Source organism: Neolamprologus brichardi, chromosome 17 (assembly GCF_056152115.1).
Source record: "Neolamprologus brichardi isolate AB-2024 chromosome 17, ASM5615211v1, whole genome shotgun sequence".
NCBI classification, from domain to species: Eukaryota; Metazoa; Chordata; class Actinopteri; order Cichliformes; family Cichlidae; genus Neolamprologus; species Neolamprologus brichardi.
In genome coordinates this window covers 3,691,254-3,710,706 of record NC_142120.1, presented here as the reverse complement: position 1 = coordinate 3,710,706, position 19,453 = coordinate 3,691,254, and the positions used below count along the sequence as shown (strand labels likewise).

General features: G+C 39.3%; 1 protein-coding gene across 2 annotated transcripts in view; it reads left to right on the top strand.

Moving 5' to 3' along the window:
• Positions 1 to 13,575, top strand: part of LOC102777587 (monocarboxylate transporter 2) — a 30,109-nt gene extending 16,534 nt beyond the window's left edge. For both annotated transcript variants that reach the window (XM_006799692.3, XM_006799693.2), the window contains exons 3-5: positions 4,676 to 4,819; positions 6,870 to 7,673; positions 8,765 to 13,575. In XM_006799692.3, the coding sequence (XP_006799755.1) occupies positions 4,676 to 4,819; positions 6,870 to 7,673; positions 8,765 to 9,045 (1,229 nt within the window). In that variant the 3' untranslated portion in view covers positions 9,046 to 13,575. The remainder of the gene's footprint in view (positions 1 to 4,675; positions 4,820 to 6,869; positions 7,674 to 8,764) is intronic.
• The last annotated feature ends 5,878 nt before the right edge of the window (positions 13,576 to 19,453 follow it).

The window sequence follows — 19,453 nt, the reverse complement described above, 5'->3', positions numbered from 1 at the left end:
AAACATGTAAGTGTTGTCGTCTCTTTAAAAATAAGAACTTATGTAACTTATCCAGAAGCACCTCTGTGGTGAAAACTTTACCCGCCCTGACTGATCATGCCGGTGAATTTCAAGCACCTTTAAAAATCTGCATTTATTTTTTTCCCCGGCTTAAAGCCACCGTGTTCGTGTCATCCAGGATGTTGCTGCTTACTGCTCTACAAGTGTAAACTTTACATCAAAGCCTCTTGTGAGCCCGAAAATTTGGATAAACTTTTATCACATAAATAAACTGGGTTTCGGGCTGGTTCGCTCTCCGTTATTTCCCTTAAAACATCCGTGTAATGGGTCGGCGGTGAGTCACTTCAAAAAACCGTGTCTGTGTCTTCTTAACAGCAGAACAGCTTTTAAAAGTTGTTTGCCTCCATTTCTGTCAACTCTTTATCCTGTTTGAAGTGTGATGGATAGCCGGCATCTATCGTGAGCTGAACCAGCCTCTTCGCTTGCAGCTCACATTAAAGTCTCGTGGAAAAAAAAAAACCTGTTAGACGCGTCTTCTATATGTGTCATTCCCTTTTGGGATCTAGGTGCTTATATTTAGTTTGGGTCTTTGTCCACTGTGTAATGAAGTCCACGCTGTGTCTGGCCAGGAGATGATAAGCCCTTTTGCAAGAGAGGTAATGTGCAGGCTCAGGGGCTTCCTCATCTTGGCCGATTCGGGTCCCGCCAAGCCCCCGAGAATACCGATCACTGCTGCGGATGCAAATGAGGGGAACTTTCCTCAAGGTCGAAAAAAGATTCATGCAGAGCAAATTAAGTGAGATGACTCCTCGCCCAGTGTGGCTTTTTAAATTGCACTGGGCCAGGCAGAAATATGATACATCTTCTGCCTGGTAATGAGAGCATTATTCAAAAAAAAGAAGAAGAAGAAAAAACATCTTTCATTACTTTTCTCTTTCTGTTCGATTTACACCTCCTGCACTTAAAATTCAGCAAAAAGGTTCGGAGACGGGGTGAGTTAAAAGATGCTTAGATTTCTCAAACAATTCTTATTGCTGCCTCATTATAAGCAGGGTGCTTTGTACAGAGAAAGCAATCAAATGTTCTCACACATCTCAAGTGGAACAAAATGTAAACAATAGAACATAAAGTGCCACAGCAGCAATATATTCGAAGTTGTTGAGTCAACCATTTTTAGCTAAAATCAGTGAAACGAGCAGCAAAGCAGAAAAATGTGAATGAAAATTCATTCCAGGCCCAACGGAGAATAACAAACAGTAAGTCATTAAGTTAGAGGAGATTTTCCCATCACTGTTATTAAAATTGAAAATGGACTTTCTCTGCGGTTTTTTTTTTTTTTAATGCAGGAAGAACTAGATTTTAATGACAGCAAGAAGCACTCCGATAGCTTTGAAGTGCACTTAAAGCAAGTGCAAGATGCAGGCTTTTGTTATATGAATCCCATTTCAACATTCTTGACATCATTTTGTATATAATTGTTATTTGTTTATGTGGATGTAGAACATTTGTAGCATTCATTTCATTGTTTAGTTAAATTATTAGTAATGTTGTTACATATTGAAATGGTTACAAGCTGTTACTTTAACGTACATAACACCTAACCCCAACCAATCACAGCAGATGGCCCCGCCCCTCCCTGAGCCTGGTTCTGCTGGAGGTTTCTTCCTGTTAAAAGGGAGTTTTTCCTTCCCACTGTCGCCAAAGTGCTGCTCATAGGGGGTCATGTGATTGTTGGGTTTTTCTCTGTATGTATTATTGTTGGGTCAACCTTACAATATAAAGCGCCTTGAAGCGACTGTTGTTGTGATTTGGCGCTGTGTAAATTGAACTGAGTTGACTTAAATAACAATCATAAACAGTGTCATTTCCTATATGTTGCTAATACGAACAAAAAGGCAGAATTTATTTTAAGTATAGTTTTTAAGATAAAAGATATAAACGTTTGACCTTATTTGACCTTGAAGAAGAGTGAGAATAAATGAAAGGTCCAAAGTAATGTGATATATAGAATCCCCATATATTCCCTGTATGACCATATGTTCTCAGTACAAATAATGGCACCTTTTTTTCTTTTTTTAAAAATTTTTATTCAAACAAATAATCGCTCTGTGAAGCATTATAATAATATTGACCTTCAGATCAATCTATCAACCTAGAGATCAGAGGTCAAATGTCATATGATTTTAAATCATATTTCGGTACTTTCTACATGTTGACATTACACACCACCTGCACCAATCACAGTTTATAAGTTACAAGGCTTTTTGTAAATTTTCCACCAATAAATCATTGAGTTTATTTTGAAAACCTTGGTGGATGCGAGCCAAATTTGGATGGATTGTGAACGTGACCCCACTCTACTCCCCTTCAAAGTTTTATCTGAATTCATTCAAAGATTTTCAAGCTATTGTGTTTAGAGACAGAGTGACATGCACACCAAAAACATAACCTCCTTGGCAGAGATAATAAATACCTGTGGTTATCATCCTTACTAATATTTTAAAATATTTTCATTTTAACCCTGAATAATTTGATGATTTTTTTGTGTTGTTGACCCAACTCCACAGTTTCTATTAGCTTAACAGAGCGATAGCTTCAATTTCCATCTTACAACTTGTCTTACTTTCTGACTCACAGCTATGGCTTCATGTTTAACTCACGCGTCTCTTATGAGTTTCGCTTCCATTAGCACCAGGCATCTATTTCCATTATGGTAACTAGTAGCTAACAGTGAAAACTTTGTACTAACAGTTAGGACCCTGATTAAGCTGGCAAAGCGGCGAGATAGCAGTTAGCAGCTAGTGAGCCAGATATTTTCCTTCATGAGTTGCTGAACCAAGGCTGAGGGTTAATATTGGATTCAAATTTACACTACTAGTCTTATTAGATCATTATATGTCAGTAATGTGATTACATGGTGTCCTGTTGACCACAATTGTCCAAATATACTACAGCTTTAAAAATTAAAGCCTGACTGATATGGAATTTTTAAGACTAATGACGATAATGGTGATAAAAAGAAAAAAACGATTCTTGTTCGATTTCCCTAACATTTGTTATGTGTAGTTAAGCATTTGCTTGTTTACACTCTTCCCAACTCTGCTGGGATCAACTGCTTGTTACATTTGTAGCAATCTAAACAGTGCTTGAATGGTTGAAGGGTGTTTCTCCAGTCTCGACCAGTCAAAATTTCTTTGCCCACATCTTTGTTCTACATGTACAACAATAAAAAAAAAAGCTATTCTATTCAATTCTCTTCCATTATAACATTGGCTGATAATAGGGCTGCTCGATTATGTCAAAAATGATAATCTCGATTATTTGACGATATTCATTTAACAATAACAATGTATTGAATAATGACTTTAAAGATTGTCAAAAATAATATAAAATAGTGTGCAAATACTGATAACAGTGCAAATGTTTGCAATATAAGAAATAAATGAAAAATGTAAACATCTATGTTTAGTGAACTTTGCAGTGTTGCTCTGTGGTGCAGCTACGACACTGTAGCAAAGTTTACACACTGTGTCTACTTGATCCACGTCTGACTCCACGAACCCATAATGTTTCCACACCACTCAAGTTTTTTTTTTTTACCTCTTTTCAACCAACGGCAGTCACTCTCCTCTCCAAATAACTTCTGCTTAGCTCGGGTCCTCTTAATTGTTGTGACGCGTGTTCGAAATGCAGAGAGGTGCGCTCGATTTGCCACACGGAGCAGTGCGAGAGTAAAGCACGAGGGAGGGGCTAATAATCGGCTCAGTCATTTTTAATGATCGTTGAAAGCCCAGATCGTAATCGTGATTAAAATTCGATTAATTGAGCAGCACTAGCTGATAATATCGATGTGTGAATAAATCAGGCAGGCTCCACGGAAAGTTTTGTTCAGTGCTGGATTTCACATTGGAAGTGCATCCTGGCTGATAAATTCAGTGCTGAGATTCATGGATTTCATAATGAAGGTGCATTCAGAGATTTATTACAGGTCACACATACCTACAGTTTATAGCATAGTAAAACTATGGAAGTGCCTTTGTGAGATCTAATCAGTCTTTTCTTATTAATATTTGTTTAATGATATTCACACAGACCTCTGTTTTTTCTTTTCAATAAGTCATTTAGATAACATGGTTACATTAGGGATTTATTATAACCTAATTAACCTAATTTAAGACTTTGGCTGTGAGCTTTTAGTGTCATTACATGCTGAAGTTGCATAATTAGTGACCTCACATGCTCGCAGTAGGCGACTCTTTTGTATCCCTTACAAATCTGGATTCAGTGAGTAAACTGAATGTTTTCTCAAGGCTGTTTGTTTGCACAGCGTCTAAATGTGCAGCCGGGAGAATAAAACATTAGTTAATGTATTTCGACACAATGCATTTTTTTACATAACTAAAACTTGTCAGATGGAATTTAAAAAGTAATTTTTGCATGCAAGTCTATTCTGTTTAATCACACTGTCACTTTACTTAAATTAATTTGACACACGACGGTGGGAGTGCCTCGTTTAAAAATTGAAACAACCTAGTTTCTGCTATTAATAGCTGCTGGGTTCTGGGTGGTGTTCGGCGCTAACAAGATTAAGTCATTATGCACTCACTTTCAGTGATCCTGACAGCTGTAAACATGCAAACATGTGGTTTGATTTTCTGTCTTCTATATTTTGCAGGTCCCATCAGCAGCATACTGGTGAACACGTATGGCTGCAGGCCCATCGTCATGATGGGGGGCTGCCTCTGTGCCCTGGGCATGATCTCAGCTTCCTTCTGCACTAACGTGTTGCAGCTTTACATCTGTATGGGAGTTGTTACTGGTAAGTCCATCTAAATCTGTTTAAATCCATTTTGGGTTAATTTGATTATTCATTGGAATCTGGTTAGAAAAGAAAATAGTTTGCTGTATGTATTTAAGTCATTGAGCTTTTTCTTTTATTTAAAATTTTGTAAGATTAAGCATTTCCATATTTGGACGTGGCACTTGTTTCATGTTTTCCAGAAATCAGCTACAGTACAGTACAACAGTGTCAATACAGAGCATTAAAATGTCATGAATCTACCATCTAATGATCAATATTCACATGTGGGGAACAAACCATTTAGGCTACGTTCACACTGCAGGCGAAAGCGCATCAAATCCGATTTTTTTGACCCTATGCGACCCATATCCGATCATGGTCTGACAGTGTGAACGGCACAAATCCGATATTTTCAAATCCGATCTGGGTCACTTTCGTATGTGGTCCTGAATCAGATACATATCTGATGTTTTAGAAAGCGACTGCTGTTTGATGGTCATGTCGCATTAAATCCGTCTTTTACACAAGACAGACGCCAATTATCAGCGCCCGAGAAGACATCGCGAACGCTTCCTGGCCATCCGGTGAAACTGTTGGGAAGACAACGTTGGAGAAACGTGAACATTTTATTTGTACTGTATAATCTGCAGATTCTGACAGAAATCTGCAACTATCCTTTGAAGCAGCGCTCCTCTAAAACAGCAATAAAGATCATTATTAGGTTATTTACATTATTATGTAAATAACAAAATAACTTAAAGCAAAAGTTGGGAAACGTGAAGTCCGAAGTCTTTATATTCAGGGCCATCAGTCAAACAATACTGTTGGTCTGGGTCTAAACAGAGCGCGTTGTGTGTGACGTCTTCTTTTGCGCCGCTTTGAGCGTTCACACTAGAGCGCGTTTGCTGTCGTATTTTATTTGTAGTGTGAACAAGCAGACAAAAAAATCGGATTTGATCAAAAAATCGGAATTGAGCATCAAGACCTGCAGTGTGAACGTAGCCTTAGTGTCCTGTTGTACTGTTAAACTATTTAATAGCTTTTTAAATCATTCGCTCGCAATGCATTGCATTAGGAAGTTTTTTTTCTTACCTCTTTATGAATAAAAGCCAAGTGCAACTGAAGAAAACACCATCAAATAGAAAACTGTTGCAAAAGCATGAAAAAAGCATACAAAAACAACAGAAATACTAAAAACAGCAAAAAAACACCAAAAAACAGCTGCACTTTCCTTATGTTTTGTGATTTGTTTTTGTTTTTTTTACTTTCACTATGTTTTATTCAATTTCCATTCTGTTTTTTTTTTTTAATATATCCATAGTGTTTTATTCAACTTGTTGTGCTATTGCAGCGTTTTTCAATTTTCTGGTGTTCTCTTAATTTGCAGTGCATTTCATCTCTCCGAGCCACTATAAAAAGAATAATTCCAAATTAAGTGAAATGTAAATTTTCAGACAGCACAAAAATATTTAGAAACCAAATTAAGCCTGTGCATTACAGGAAGTTAATTATCGCTAGCTGTAAAGCCTCGGTAACACAAATATACTTTTGCAATCTTTATATTTTTATTTTATTGTGTTAAAAAGAAATGATCATACAGTATGAATACTGTCAATGTATACATGCTACTATTTGAACAGAATGTACACCCTGTACCTGTGATCGTCTGCTCCGTGCAGGCAGTGTGCACAGTGCTAATGCTGTTCCACAGCAGGGATAATGATGACCTTTTTCATTTCGTGCATTAGCCTGCTAATGTCAAGCCTCCTAATAAACACAAATTATAGTTGTGGCTGACAGGAATGTCCTTAGTTTTATAGATTCAAGCCAAACTGCTGCTGTAGCATAGCTATAAGCACCAAAGCAACATCAACAAAAATCCTTTTTTGCTTAAAGCATCACCCATATGGTTGTCGCTATTCTTATAAGTCTTTTTTTCGAACTTTATTTTAATTTTAGTTCTTATTTAGGTAAACAAAAAAACAAAAGTAATATTCTGTAGTATTGATTATTGTAACTGCAGTTAAAGCACAGTTGTTTCAAGTTCAATTCCTTTCTTTCAATATAGGACTGGGGCTGGCCTTCAACCTGCAGCCAGCGTTGACTATGATAGGGAAATACTTCTTTAAGAAGCGTCCGATTGCTAATGGGCTGGCAATGGCAGGCAGTCCAGTCTTCCTCAGCACCCTGGCTCCTCTCAACCAGTATCTCTACAATCAGTTTGGCTGGAGAGGAAGCTTCCTCATCTTGGGTGGCCTGCTGCTGAATTGCTGTGTGGCAGGTTCGCTCATGAGGCCTTTAGGACCTCCACCTGGCAAGGTCAAGAAGGATGAAGAGTTGTCCGCCATTGCTACCACGAGCAAGGAGAAGCGCAGTTTTTTGCAAATAGTTAACAAGTATCTGGACTTATCTCTGTTCAAGCATCGTGGCTTTCTCATTTACCTGTCGGGCAATGTCATCATGTTCGTAGGCTTCTTCGCACCTATTGTTTTCCTCGCTGCCTATGCAAAGGACATGGGTGTAGATGAGTACTCCGCTGCTTTCCTGCTCTCAATCCTGGCTTTTGTGGACATGGGTGCCAGGCCTTCCATGGGGCTACTGGCCAACTCACGCTGGGTCAGACCCAAGATCCAGTACTTCTTCAGCTTTGCTGTACTGTACAATGGAGTATGCCATATCCTCTGTCCACTGGTTGAAAGTTACACTGGTTTGGTGGTGTATGCAATATTCTTCGGCTTTGCCTTTGGAATGGTCAGCTCAGTGCTGTTTGAGACCTTGATGGACCTGGTTGGAGCTCAGAGGTTCTCCAGTGCTGTGGGACTGACTACCATTGTGGAGTGCTGCCCAGTTCTCATTGGGCCACCATTAGCAGGTACAGTCTTTCTGTTTTTGAGCATATTTCATTCCTTTACCTGTTTCTGTTCAATTTAATGCTGTCATGAAGAACAAATGATAGCATCTAGGGATGCACCGATACCGATACTGGTATCGGGGCCGATACTGTAAAATGTGTGTGTACTCATACTCGTAAAAGTTAACCGATACCATGAACCGATACCAACTTATTTCATTAATCAGAGGGTGGCTTGTCATTTCTGTTGTAGTTTTTTAGATTGGCCACTAGGGGGACATCCTGCGCTAAACAGGCACAGGGTTAGGCAAGTGAGACTGGCGACTCCAGATAAAAAAGAGAAACTGGAGGCTGCTGTAGCTAGGCTAAACAAAATGTCAAGAGAAAATCCACGGACAGTTAAAATAACAGAGGCTGTGACTCATTTTATCGCTCTGGATGACCAGCCAATGCCGGTCGTGGAAAACATAGGATTGCATCGTCTTCTCAGCATACTTGAGCTGCGATATGAAATTCCCAACCGCCCAGACAGTGCCAATAGTTCAGTGATATTTTGTAAAATTACAATGTGGAGACTCTGCAATAATTTAACAGAAGTGCTTATTTTTCACTTGAAATTTTTGTGGTCATTTTTATTAAGATTTTCTTTTTTATCGGCAGGGAATATAATAAAACCTGTCTTCCAATTAATTGTATTTGTGTGTGTGTGGTAGAAGTATCGGTTTTTGTACTCTGTATCGGCAAGTACTCAGATCCAAGTATCGGTATCGTATCGGTTTGAAAAAATTGGTATCGTTGCATCCCTAATAGCATCTATTTGCAGTCAGTAGGTCCTGGACTACTGCAGCTAGTTGAAAATGATACCAGTCCTGAAAAACACTTTAGTATTTTGCCCTCTACAAGTTAACCAGCTGATTGGTGGAATCCCAGAAATGGAAAATAAATGATTTGGCGACACAACTTTAAGGAAAACACTGACCGAACCCACAATTCAAAAATAAGTGACATTCGCTGACTTTGAAACATGTTTCCTGTATAGTGTACCTCAGTTTTACATGTGATACTCTAAAATGTATATTATTTATATCTTAATATTTTCTGTTGTCTTGCAGGGAAACTGGTCGATGTCACAAAAAATTACAAGTATATGTATTTTTGCTGTGGAGCTATTGTGATTCTGGCCAGTATTTGGCTCTTCATCGGAAACTTCATTAACTACAGACTCTTAGATCGTGAGCGCAGACGTGCAGAGATGTACAAACGGACTGAGACAGAAGATCCGGACCAAACTCTGGATCAAAAGGAGGCTGATGGTGAAGCCCAGGCCACTGAAGAACTGGTTGACGAAAGTCAGAGAGACGAGCAACCTATGCAGCGGGAAACAAACATCTAGATTGTACTACTCTGCCAACACCTCACTGTCACTTCTGCTGCAATCTTGCCACACTCTCCACTATGATCAGACTGAGCTCCGAGCTAAGAGGTGCCTCCCGGTGTTCCGCCAGGCTCCATCTGGGGTCCTCTACTTCTCTAAAGCCAAAGCAACAGCAGTGTTGTAGGCGAGGCTGCGAGGGATAAAATCTCTTTGACAAAAAGTAAAGTGTAACATACTGTTTGCATGTGAAGAGGCTAAAAGTCAAACTGTTTGTGGAATGTTTGTGGTAGTACTAACTGTATTTTCTTTTTTTTCCAACATTGAGCTTGTATCGGAAATACTATAAACTGCGGCGTGTGGAGAAACACTCACATGACACAGTGGCCGTTTGAGTCAGTACAAGGGAATATTGTTTCTGTCCTATAAAACTAGGACAAGTGGGAGCAATTGTAGCAACAAATTAAAAAAATTGGCAGATAATTTTGAAACCTTCATCAAAGATGAATTATCTGCTGCCGTTTATTAAAAATAATAATAGTACTGACTCTGTTTTAAATAGATTTTCTGTGTGACCCAACAGAAAATATCTTTCCATTCTTCCTGCTGCGTCTTTTGACCTGAATGCATCATAATTCCAACAGCACCAGCAACCACATGTTTAAAATAAATAAGCCTCCTTAACAACATAACTGGTAAATAAGATAGGGTTTTTTTGGCATTCAAAGACATTTCCGTCACTTAAACCAGTCTCCGTTACTTGTGATGTCTTGACCACAGACTGCTGATAAAAGATGGACATAACTTCTGAGTCATAAACGCAAAGACAGTATGGAAGTGCCTTAAATATGCATTTTTTTTAATGGCCACTGGGGGGTGCAAACAGTAGTCCAGTTTAATGAAGGTCAATACAGATCACTAGATCTTATTTAAAACAGCATGACATAAATTTTCATTAATTATTGCGCATATAAAACTTAAGGGTATCCTTTTGGGCATGCTTTGTGATTGACACATTGTTACATTGCAGGACTTCCTTTTTGTGGGAACCAATCCTTTCATACTCAAAGGTAGCGATGGAAAAAATGCTCGAGGCTTCGCATTGGGACTTCTTTAACTGATGCTTAATGACATGGTGGTTAAATCCATCTTTTATATACAGTCTGTTCTTAAAGTTGAACTAATTTCAACCTCTTGCTTCAGCCAAGAAGCAATTTCATTGCATTTTTTTCAGCATCTGGGTTGTTTGAGGTTCTACACCCATATTGGACAAGCTAAATGGAGGGTGCTAAATTGCTAGTGCAAATAGCTTACCAGAAAAGGCAGATGAAGGAATCACCTTTGGCCATAGTAATGAACACACCCATTCTACAAGTATCAACATTTAAATTCAAAGTTGTGAAGAATGGGACTGTACCTAATTGCACTGTGCTTTATATGGCAACTGGGTGCCCTAAAATTCCAACTTCCATAAATAAGGTACAGATGTGTTCACAGCTGGCGCCTGTGTATTACGCTGTCCATCCGAGAACTCTAACTTTATGCAGTAAAAAAGTCCAAGCTCTGATCGGGTCATAAAATGCTACGTTAAATGTCTTGGGTCCCATATTCTTATACTCACATATACCGTGTGCCGCACTAAAAGTGAAATGGCCACACTTCATCCCAGACTTCATTATGAAATTGCTGCAATTCAGTGAATTTAATTATGGTTGAATGTAATTTCCTCTGTGGGCCTTAAGAAGGTATTAATGACCAAAAACCATCGATTATGAGTGGTTTTCTACATATGAAGCCCATAAGCAATATGCTCACATTGTAACACAGCTATACAGGGAAACATATTTATAGTGACCATTGCCTCTCCATACTGTGATACATTGCCTTAAATCTAGTGCAATCAGTGCAGGGGAGACTGTCTTTGTGTTAAACGTGGTCCACTTCTTTGGTTTGATTAACTTCCCAACTCATGAGAAATCAATGTAACGTGTGTATACTACGTGGTAAAGCTTTAAGTAATTGTATTCTATATGCTGTAGTCATTAACAAACTAATTCACTAACAACCCGCGCGCCAGTATGTTAACAAAATGAAGGAACACGTCACTAATTAACAAATGCTAATCGTGTCCAAGTGTGTCGTGTTCACTCAGATGTTTTGGTTGTTATAAATGTCAGTGTTGTTCAGTATGATATCCATTACATGTGTATTTTTGTAAACGTCACCCTGCTGTGCTGCTGATCAGTTTTTGTCTGAAAACCTGGAGCTAAAACTGACCAAATGATATCCTGCCACAGATAAGAAAGCCAAACACATTTGCAAGTAATCATGAACATACACACGGGTCCCTTTATAAATGGTGGGATGTGTATTCAGAACTCTGAAATCCTGATATCAAGCTGTGTATCAGTGGTTCAACCATATCTTGTCTTTATCTAAGACTCGTGATAATAGTGCTGTGATATCCTCTGTAGGTGGGTTTGAATCGGCTGCTGGTATGAGTATTGACCACTGCTGTGTTCTTTGTTTGTTTTGTTTCTTGCAAGTAAGATTGTTCAGTTTCTTTGAGCTCTTTTTTTGTCCTGGACTTAGTCTCACATATTTTCCTTTAAGAATCACTTAATCTGAATCTCCTGTTATGGCCGCTCGTCTCCAGAAATGCACTTTAGTTCATCAGCATTTCATTCCCGTATCACACAGTATTTTTTATATACTGTTATGTCTGTACCCTCCTACATTTAAAGTCTGTGAATGCTACTTTATTCAGCCTGCACTTAATTAGTGGAAAGAGGTTCACTATGAATGCTGCAAAATCACTTCTATCAAATAGCACTGCCCCCTGCTGGTTTCAAGCCACATGAAAGGTCAAGAAAGCCAGGTTGTTGTTTGTTACATTTACCTATTTATAATATTAAAAACAATTTATTTTTCATGGGATAAATGCATGAGCATTTTTCTTTTCTAAACGATATTTTCTTGATATTTATAGGTTGAATTATAAACAAATAGCAAAGCAAAATCCTGTCATGTGAAAATAAGGGGAATATAAATTAATTTCAGCATAAATTTTTTTTCAATGCCCAATTTTCCCGGTAATTAAAATGATGCAGTATGGATAATGTTATTTATGCAAAAAAAAAAAAATCATATACCATTAAATTGAATGTGTGGTAAGGTAAATAACATGCTTGGAATGTTCTTATATAGATATATATATATATTGACATCCAAAACAAGCATTTTGTGTATTAGTTTAATTACGTTTATTATCAATTATAAGGTGTAGCATCTCAAAGATTGTGTTTATTTTCTTTTTATGTGTGTATATTTAGAAAGAAGACATTTATTTTGAAGTTTGCTTAAAACCAGTTTTAGCAGAGCGATGATATTTAAGCGAATAATAATGACTCCTCCCCCTGTGGCATTATTTTTTTTAAACACAGTTAACTATTAACCAGCTTAATTTATTATCCTGGTGTGTGGAGGAGGTGTCGCGTCGCTGTAAGATATATGCAGATGCTAACGTTGTTGGACGCTGGACAGCACTTTGCAGCTAACACCCTTAGCTTGTTGAAATGACAGCAGATTGGAGCTTTTCGTTCATATGCTAAATAATATAAAACAAATCGTGAACTGTTAACTATAATGATCTGTTTTTCTTTGAATAATGTGTATTACATTTCAATAAAATTGTTTTCTTTTTATATGAGAATTTGGGGAATTAGAGGTTTATTCTCAGTTAAATTGGTCTTTTTGTGCATTTCAAATTACCTTTAAAAAACACAAGCAAACAAAATTCCAGCTTGCAGGTGGAATCTTCCCACACGTGTATCACACTGCTTTGTGTTGATGTGGATATGAGTATGTGTTGCTGCTGATTGTATAGAAGGTCATTTGCTTCTGGGAGGAGGAGGAAATGTAAGCTAACTGTGCCTTATTGTTTTAAACTGACAGATATAAACATGGACAATAGTGCAACTTCTCCCCTTGCTTATGTTGTGTGTATGTTTACACATCACTGCAGTCCTTTTTACTCTAAACGATCAACTTGTGTAGCTGAAAGGAAAAAGAAATTCACTCCATATTTAAACCACATATGAACAAATACGCTGATGATGTGAGAATGTGTACGCACTGAATCTGGTCTAAGTATTTTTTGTCATTTGTCTGACAGAACTCACTATGTGTTGTGTTTATGGAGCTTTGTACACATAGTCACACATCCAGATATTTCTGTGTATGTACACATGTACGTTTTTGTGTGCGTGTGGTGTGTTTGGACCTTCATACTGTAGTTTGTCTCAGCAGTAATCTCAGTGTCTTTCATCCTTCGAGTACCAGATGTAATATGCGCTTTCAATCAGGGCAACTATCCTGTACAACATGATCCTTTTTCAGATTGCGTCACTTATTTCCACTACCTCTGCAACTGTCGTGTCAGAGTGGGGAACAGAACCACACGGGTATAGAAATTAAATTATGTTTTTGTAACTAATATAAAGATACCACAGATCACATTAGCTAAATAAACTATGTATGTATTCAAATGAATGATTGTCCCTGACTTTGTTTATGATTTTACGTTTTGACTGATAGCTAATGAAAGTTAAACCAAGTCACAGACTGGATATAAAGATGGACATAATGTTGCCTCCACCTGTGAGGTTTTTAGCAGTATTTTACCTGCACTCTGTCTAATGGCCAACAGGAGGCGACTCCTCTATTGTCAGAAAGAAGGCTAGTTCATCTAGAACATAGCTACCTTTCCACGTGACTTAATTTAGCTCTTTTGTAAGCAAATGCAAAGACATCATTTTATCACAAAGCCATAGATCTGTAGATATATAAAGTCTGGCAAGTGCCGAGTGATGTTGAAGGGAGTGAATGCTGACGCCTGTATTCAACAGGTGACAAAAGCAGGAATGAGCAGTCATGTAGCTATAATGCTACATGTCACATGTAGCATTATAGACTCCATTTCTGTCTGATTTTGTTGATACAGGAGTTGCTTTTCCTCCTTCTTTGGAATGTTTTTCATCATCTTTTATGTTTACTTTGTTACACTTGAGGATTGCGTGTGGCCTGATTAGGGTAGGAATTATCAGTGATTGGGACTGTAACTATATTATACTGTTAATTTTTGAATTATGTGATTTTGTATCTCAGGTCATTTTGCAGGGTGACATAAAAGTAATGTAACGAGTAGTTTAATGAATTAGTGTCTATAGCAGGGCCGGTATCCTGAAACTTTTCCATGTGTCTCTGCTGCAGCACACCTGAATAAAATTAGTAGGTGATTAGCAAGACTCTATAGAACTTGACTGCAGGTGGCAATTCAGCCATTTGATTCATGTTACAGCAGCTCATGAATGAATATGGTTCAATAAAACTAGTTTTAGAAGTACTTTTTTAAAAACGTAAGTACATTTAAATAAAAGTGTAAGTAAGGTTAGAGATTTTTAAAAACTCCGGCCAGGGTGGATATTTTTGAAAACTCAGTTTTTGCATTTCACGTGTGGACGAGAAAAACGGAGAAAACGCAGCGTCAAAGGTGTGCACATTTTTTGACGTCACACTGTGTGCCACGTTATTGTTTCGGTGAAATGAATTTCTACAATACTGTTACTGTTAATTGTTCTCTCTGCAGTGTTTAAATACTTACATATACACACACAGTTACTGTCCCTCCACACATACTACTAATTTTATTCAGGTGTGCTGCAGCAGAGACACATGGAAAAGTTTCAGGATACCGGCCCTGCTATAGACACTAATTCATTAAACTACTCGTTACATTACTTTTATGTCACCCTGCAAAATGACCTGAGATACAAAATCACATAATTCAAAAATTAACAGTATAATATAGTTACAGTCCCAATCACTGATAATTCCTACCCTAATCAGGCCACACGCAATCCTCAAGTGTAACAAAGTAAACATAAAAGATGATGAAAAACATTCCAAAGAAGGAGGAAAAGCCACCTGTGGTCTGTAGGAAGCAAATAAGTAACATAACCCAGAACCTTTTAAATCAGCATGTCAGTGACATAGTAGTACATCTGCCTCATGATCCAAACCAGTTTCACCCAAACTGTAAAGGCCACACATGTGGTCTTTACAGTTTGGGTGAAGACATATTAGGCAATCATTCATTATATGCACATTTAATTAAGTTCCTTCCAATACTGCAGGAGGACTAATGATTCTCGTGACTTGTGGAAGGATGTAATTCATTACTTTCTGTTAAGTAAAACTTTAAACACTGTTCAGCACGTACAGAACATGGAAGGAATATTTGTTGACTCTGGACACACGAACATACTGATAATTATATCAAAATATCAATTAGTGCATCTTTAATTTATTAAGTGTTACTTATATCTTTATGATAATTTGCACTACCAGTCAAAGGCTTGGACACACTTTCTCAGGTATTGTTTTTTCTTTATTTTTACTACTTTCTATATTGTAGATACAAACTGGAGACATCAAATATATCATGCAAGATATATGGAATTATGTAGCAAAGAATAAATTCATAAATAACTCTACATATGTCTTATATTTTAGATTTGTGCCACCCTTTGTTGACAGCGCTGCGAACCCTTGGCCTTCTCTCAATGAGCTTCATGATGTCATCACCTGAAATGGTTTGACTTGACAGGTGCGCCTTGTCAGGGGTCAATTGTGAAATTTCTTGCCTTCTTAATGGGGTTGGGACCATCAGTTGTGTTGTGCAGAAGTCAGGTTGCTGCACAGCTGACAGCCCTATTTGACAACTGTTAGAATTCATATTATGGCAAGAACCAAATTGCATTATTACTTTAAAAGCTGAAGGTCAGTCAGTCTGGAAAATTGCTAAAACTTTGAATGTGTCTCCAAGTGCAGTCGCAAAAACCATCAAATGCTACGAGGAAACTGGCACACATGAGGACGCCCCAGGGAAGGAAGACCAAGAGTCACCTCTGCTGCTGAGGATACATTCATCTGAGTCACCAGCCTCAGAAATCCCAAGTTAAAGGCACCTCAGATTAGAGCCCAGATAAATGCCACAGAGTTCCAGTAGCATACACATTTCTACATCAGCAGTGTGAATCAGACCTTTATGGTCAAATAGCTGCTAAGAAACCATGACTAAGGAAAAGCAAAAAGCAAAAGAGATTTGTTTGGACCAAGAAACACAAGGAATGCACATTAGACCAGTGGAAATCTGTGCTTTGGTCTGATGACTCCAAATTTGGTTCCACCTGCCGTGTCTTTGGAGACAAACCTACCGTGGAGACAAAGACTATCACAACGTTTCCCAACCAGAAGCCGTGGGTGGATAAAACCATCCGCAACACTCTGAGATCCCGCACCGCTGCCTACAACATGGGACTCACGACGGGGGACATGGACCCGTACAAAGCCGCGTCATATAACGTGTGGAAGGCGGTGAAAGAGGTGAAGCAGCGCTACGGGAGGAAACTAGAGTCACAACTCCAACAGAGTGACTCTAGGAGCCTGTGGCAGGGACTAAGGACAATAACGGATTATAAAGCACCAACAACCGGTATGACGAACACGGCCGTGACTCTGGCAGATGAGCTGAACACTTTCTATGCTCGCTTCGAGGCTGCAGCTAAGGACTCCAACGATGATAGTGCTAGCGGTGCTAACGGCTGCAGACAGGAAGATACTGCCAGCACCGGAAACGTGCTCGTCATCTCCGAGCATGAAGTAAGGAGAGCCTTCAAGAGAGTGAACCAGGAAAGCAGCAGGACCAGACGGCATCCCAGGTCGTATCCTCAGAGACTGCGCATACCAGCTAGCTCCTGTGTTCACTGAGATATTCAACATCTCTTTATCTCAGTCGGTGATCCCCACATGCTTCAAAGAGTCCATCATTGTTCCTGTCCCAAAGAAACCCCACCCTGCTTCTCTCAATGACTATCGCCCTGTAGCCCTCACCTCAGTAGTGATGAAGTGCTTTGAACGCCTGGTCAGAGACTTCATCATTTCTTCACTACCAGACACACTGGACCCACTACATTTCGCTTACCGTCCAAATCGTTCCACAGACGATGCCATCTCTCATCTCCTCCACACATCACTTACTCACTTGGACACTAGAAGGGGGAATTATGTTAAAATGCTCTTCATAGACTACAGCTCTGCATTTAATACCATAATTCCCTCCACACTCACCACCAAGCTGGAGCATCTGGGACTCAGCTCATCTATGTGTCAGTGGATCTCCAACTTCCTAACTGGCAGACCACAGGCAGTAAGGATGGGCGGACATGTCTCAGCCTCCACCACTCTCAGCACTGGAGCCCCCCAGGGGTGTGTTCTGAGCCCCCTGCTGTACTCCTTGTACACATATGACTGTGTGGCCACTACCAGCTCCACCACCATCATCAAGTTTGCTGACGACACCGTTGTGGTGGGCCTGATCTCTGACAACAACGAGACGGCCTACCTGAAGGAGATTAGGAATCTGGAGAACTGGCGCCAGAGGAACAACCTCCTTCTAAACGTCAGTAAGACAAAGGAGTTGATAGTGGACTTCAGCACTAAGCAGGAGAGGAACTACCAGACCCCCGTCATCAACGAGTGCCCAGTGGAGAGAGTGGACAGCTTCAAATACCTCGGAGTTCACATCACGCAGGACCTGTCGTGGTCCTGTCACATCAACACCGTGGTGAAAAAGGCCTGTCAGCGTCTCTACCACCTCAGACGCTTGAGAGACTTCCGACTGCCCTCCAAGGTGCTCAGGAACTTTTACTCCTGCACCATAGAGAGCATCCTGATGGGAAACATCTTAACCTGGTTCGGGAACAGCACCATGCAGGACAGACGAGCTCTACAGAGGGTTGTGCGATCAGCTGAGCGCACCATCCGCTCAGAGCTCCCTGACCTGCACTCAATCTACAGCAGGCGGTGCTGGACCAAGGCCAGGAAGATGGTGAAGGACCTCAGCCATCCCAACAACAGACTGTTCTCTCTGTTGAGGTCAGGAAAGCGATTCCGCTCCCTGAAGACCAACACAGAGAGACTGAGGAGGAGCTTCTTCCCGCAGGCGATACGGTCTCTCAATCACACCACCACACAGTACTGACCCACACATATAGTTCTTACACACACACTGGACATTCTGGACATTGTTTTCACCTCATCACTTAAATCACTTTAAGCATATTTGCACTGCACAAGACACTAAATAATGTGGATTGCACAACACTGGACATTATATTCCTCATTTCCAGTTAATATTTGTACAGCTGCTGTTATTGTGTATATATATATTTATATTTATATTTCTTCATACATTCTTATATATTTCTATACTGTGTATTTTGTTGTACAGTTATTTTATTTTCAACTTTAATTTATATATTTTATCTGATTCTTTCCCAGTTAAATTTACCCTTCATTCTAATTTGTGTTGTACAGTTATCTCATTCTTAACTTAATTTTTATATTTTATTTTATTTTATTCCTTCCTGGTTAAATTTACCCTTTTTTATTTTCATATTTAATTCCTATCTTATTCATGGCCTTCTCTTTTTTTCTTTAGGTCACGAGCAGTTGTCCAAGCATTTCACTGCATATCGTACTGTGTATGACTGTGAATGTGACAAATAAAAAATTTGAATTTGAATTGAACCCAAACACACTCCAGGCTGTGTAAGGGCTATGTGACCAAGGAGAGTAATGCGCTTGCAGTCACCTAACCTATGACAATGGACCGTAGACTAACGGCAAAGGTGCCAACAAGTGTTCAGCATCTCTCCTTCAAGACTGTTGGAAAACCATTTCAGGTGACGACCTTGTGAAGCTCGTTGAGAGAACGCCAAAAGTGAGATGAACAGAATCAACTTTTGGGGATTTACTTACCAGGATGACTGAATATGCATCAAGACATTAATATGCATAATTTTAATTACAAGTATAAGTTATAATCCACCAGACTCTCTTTGCTATATTAGTTTGATCCCATCAAAAATATGATCAGTGGTCTCATTAGCTTTCAAATCGTAAAAGTTTTTCAAATATCAAATTTCCTGCTGACACAGAGGCACAAAAACAGAACCTCCAAGGTGGAGGCAATAATGCTTCAGCGAGTCAGCAGAATGAATAATATCTCAGTGTGTCTTTCCATTAACAGTCAGCACACAAAATCACCTGGATGGGACCAACAACTCTCACCGCACTCACAGTGCAGCTCCTCCTGCATCAAACTCAATAATTAACTCACTAATAATCACGCATCATTCTCATATTAATTCTGGTTAATGGTGACCAATGAAAACTCACACTTCAAAGATGCTGTCGCCCACTCCACATGGCCCGCTCCCCGCTGTCTCATTAGAATGCAATGCATCAGCGAGGCTATGCGTGCCGATGATGGCTGAAGACCCTCAGGCAGGGTTTCAGGCTAGAT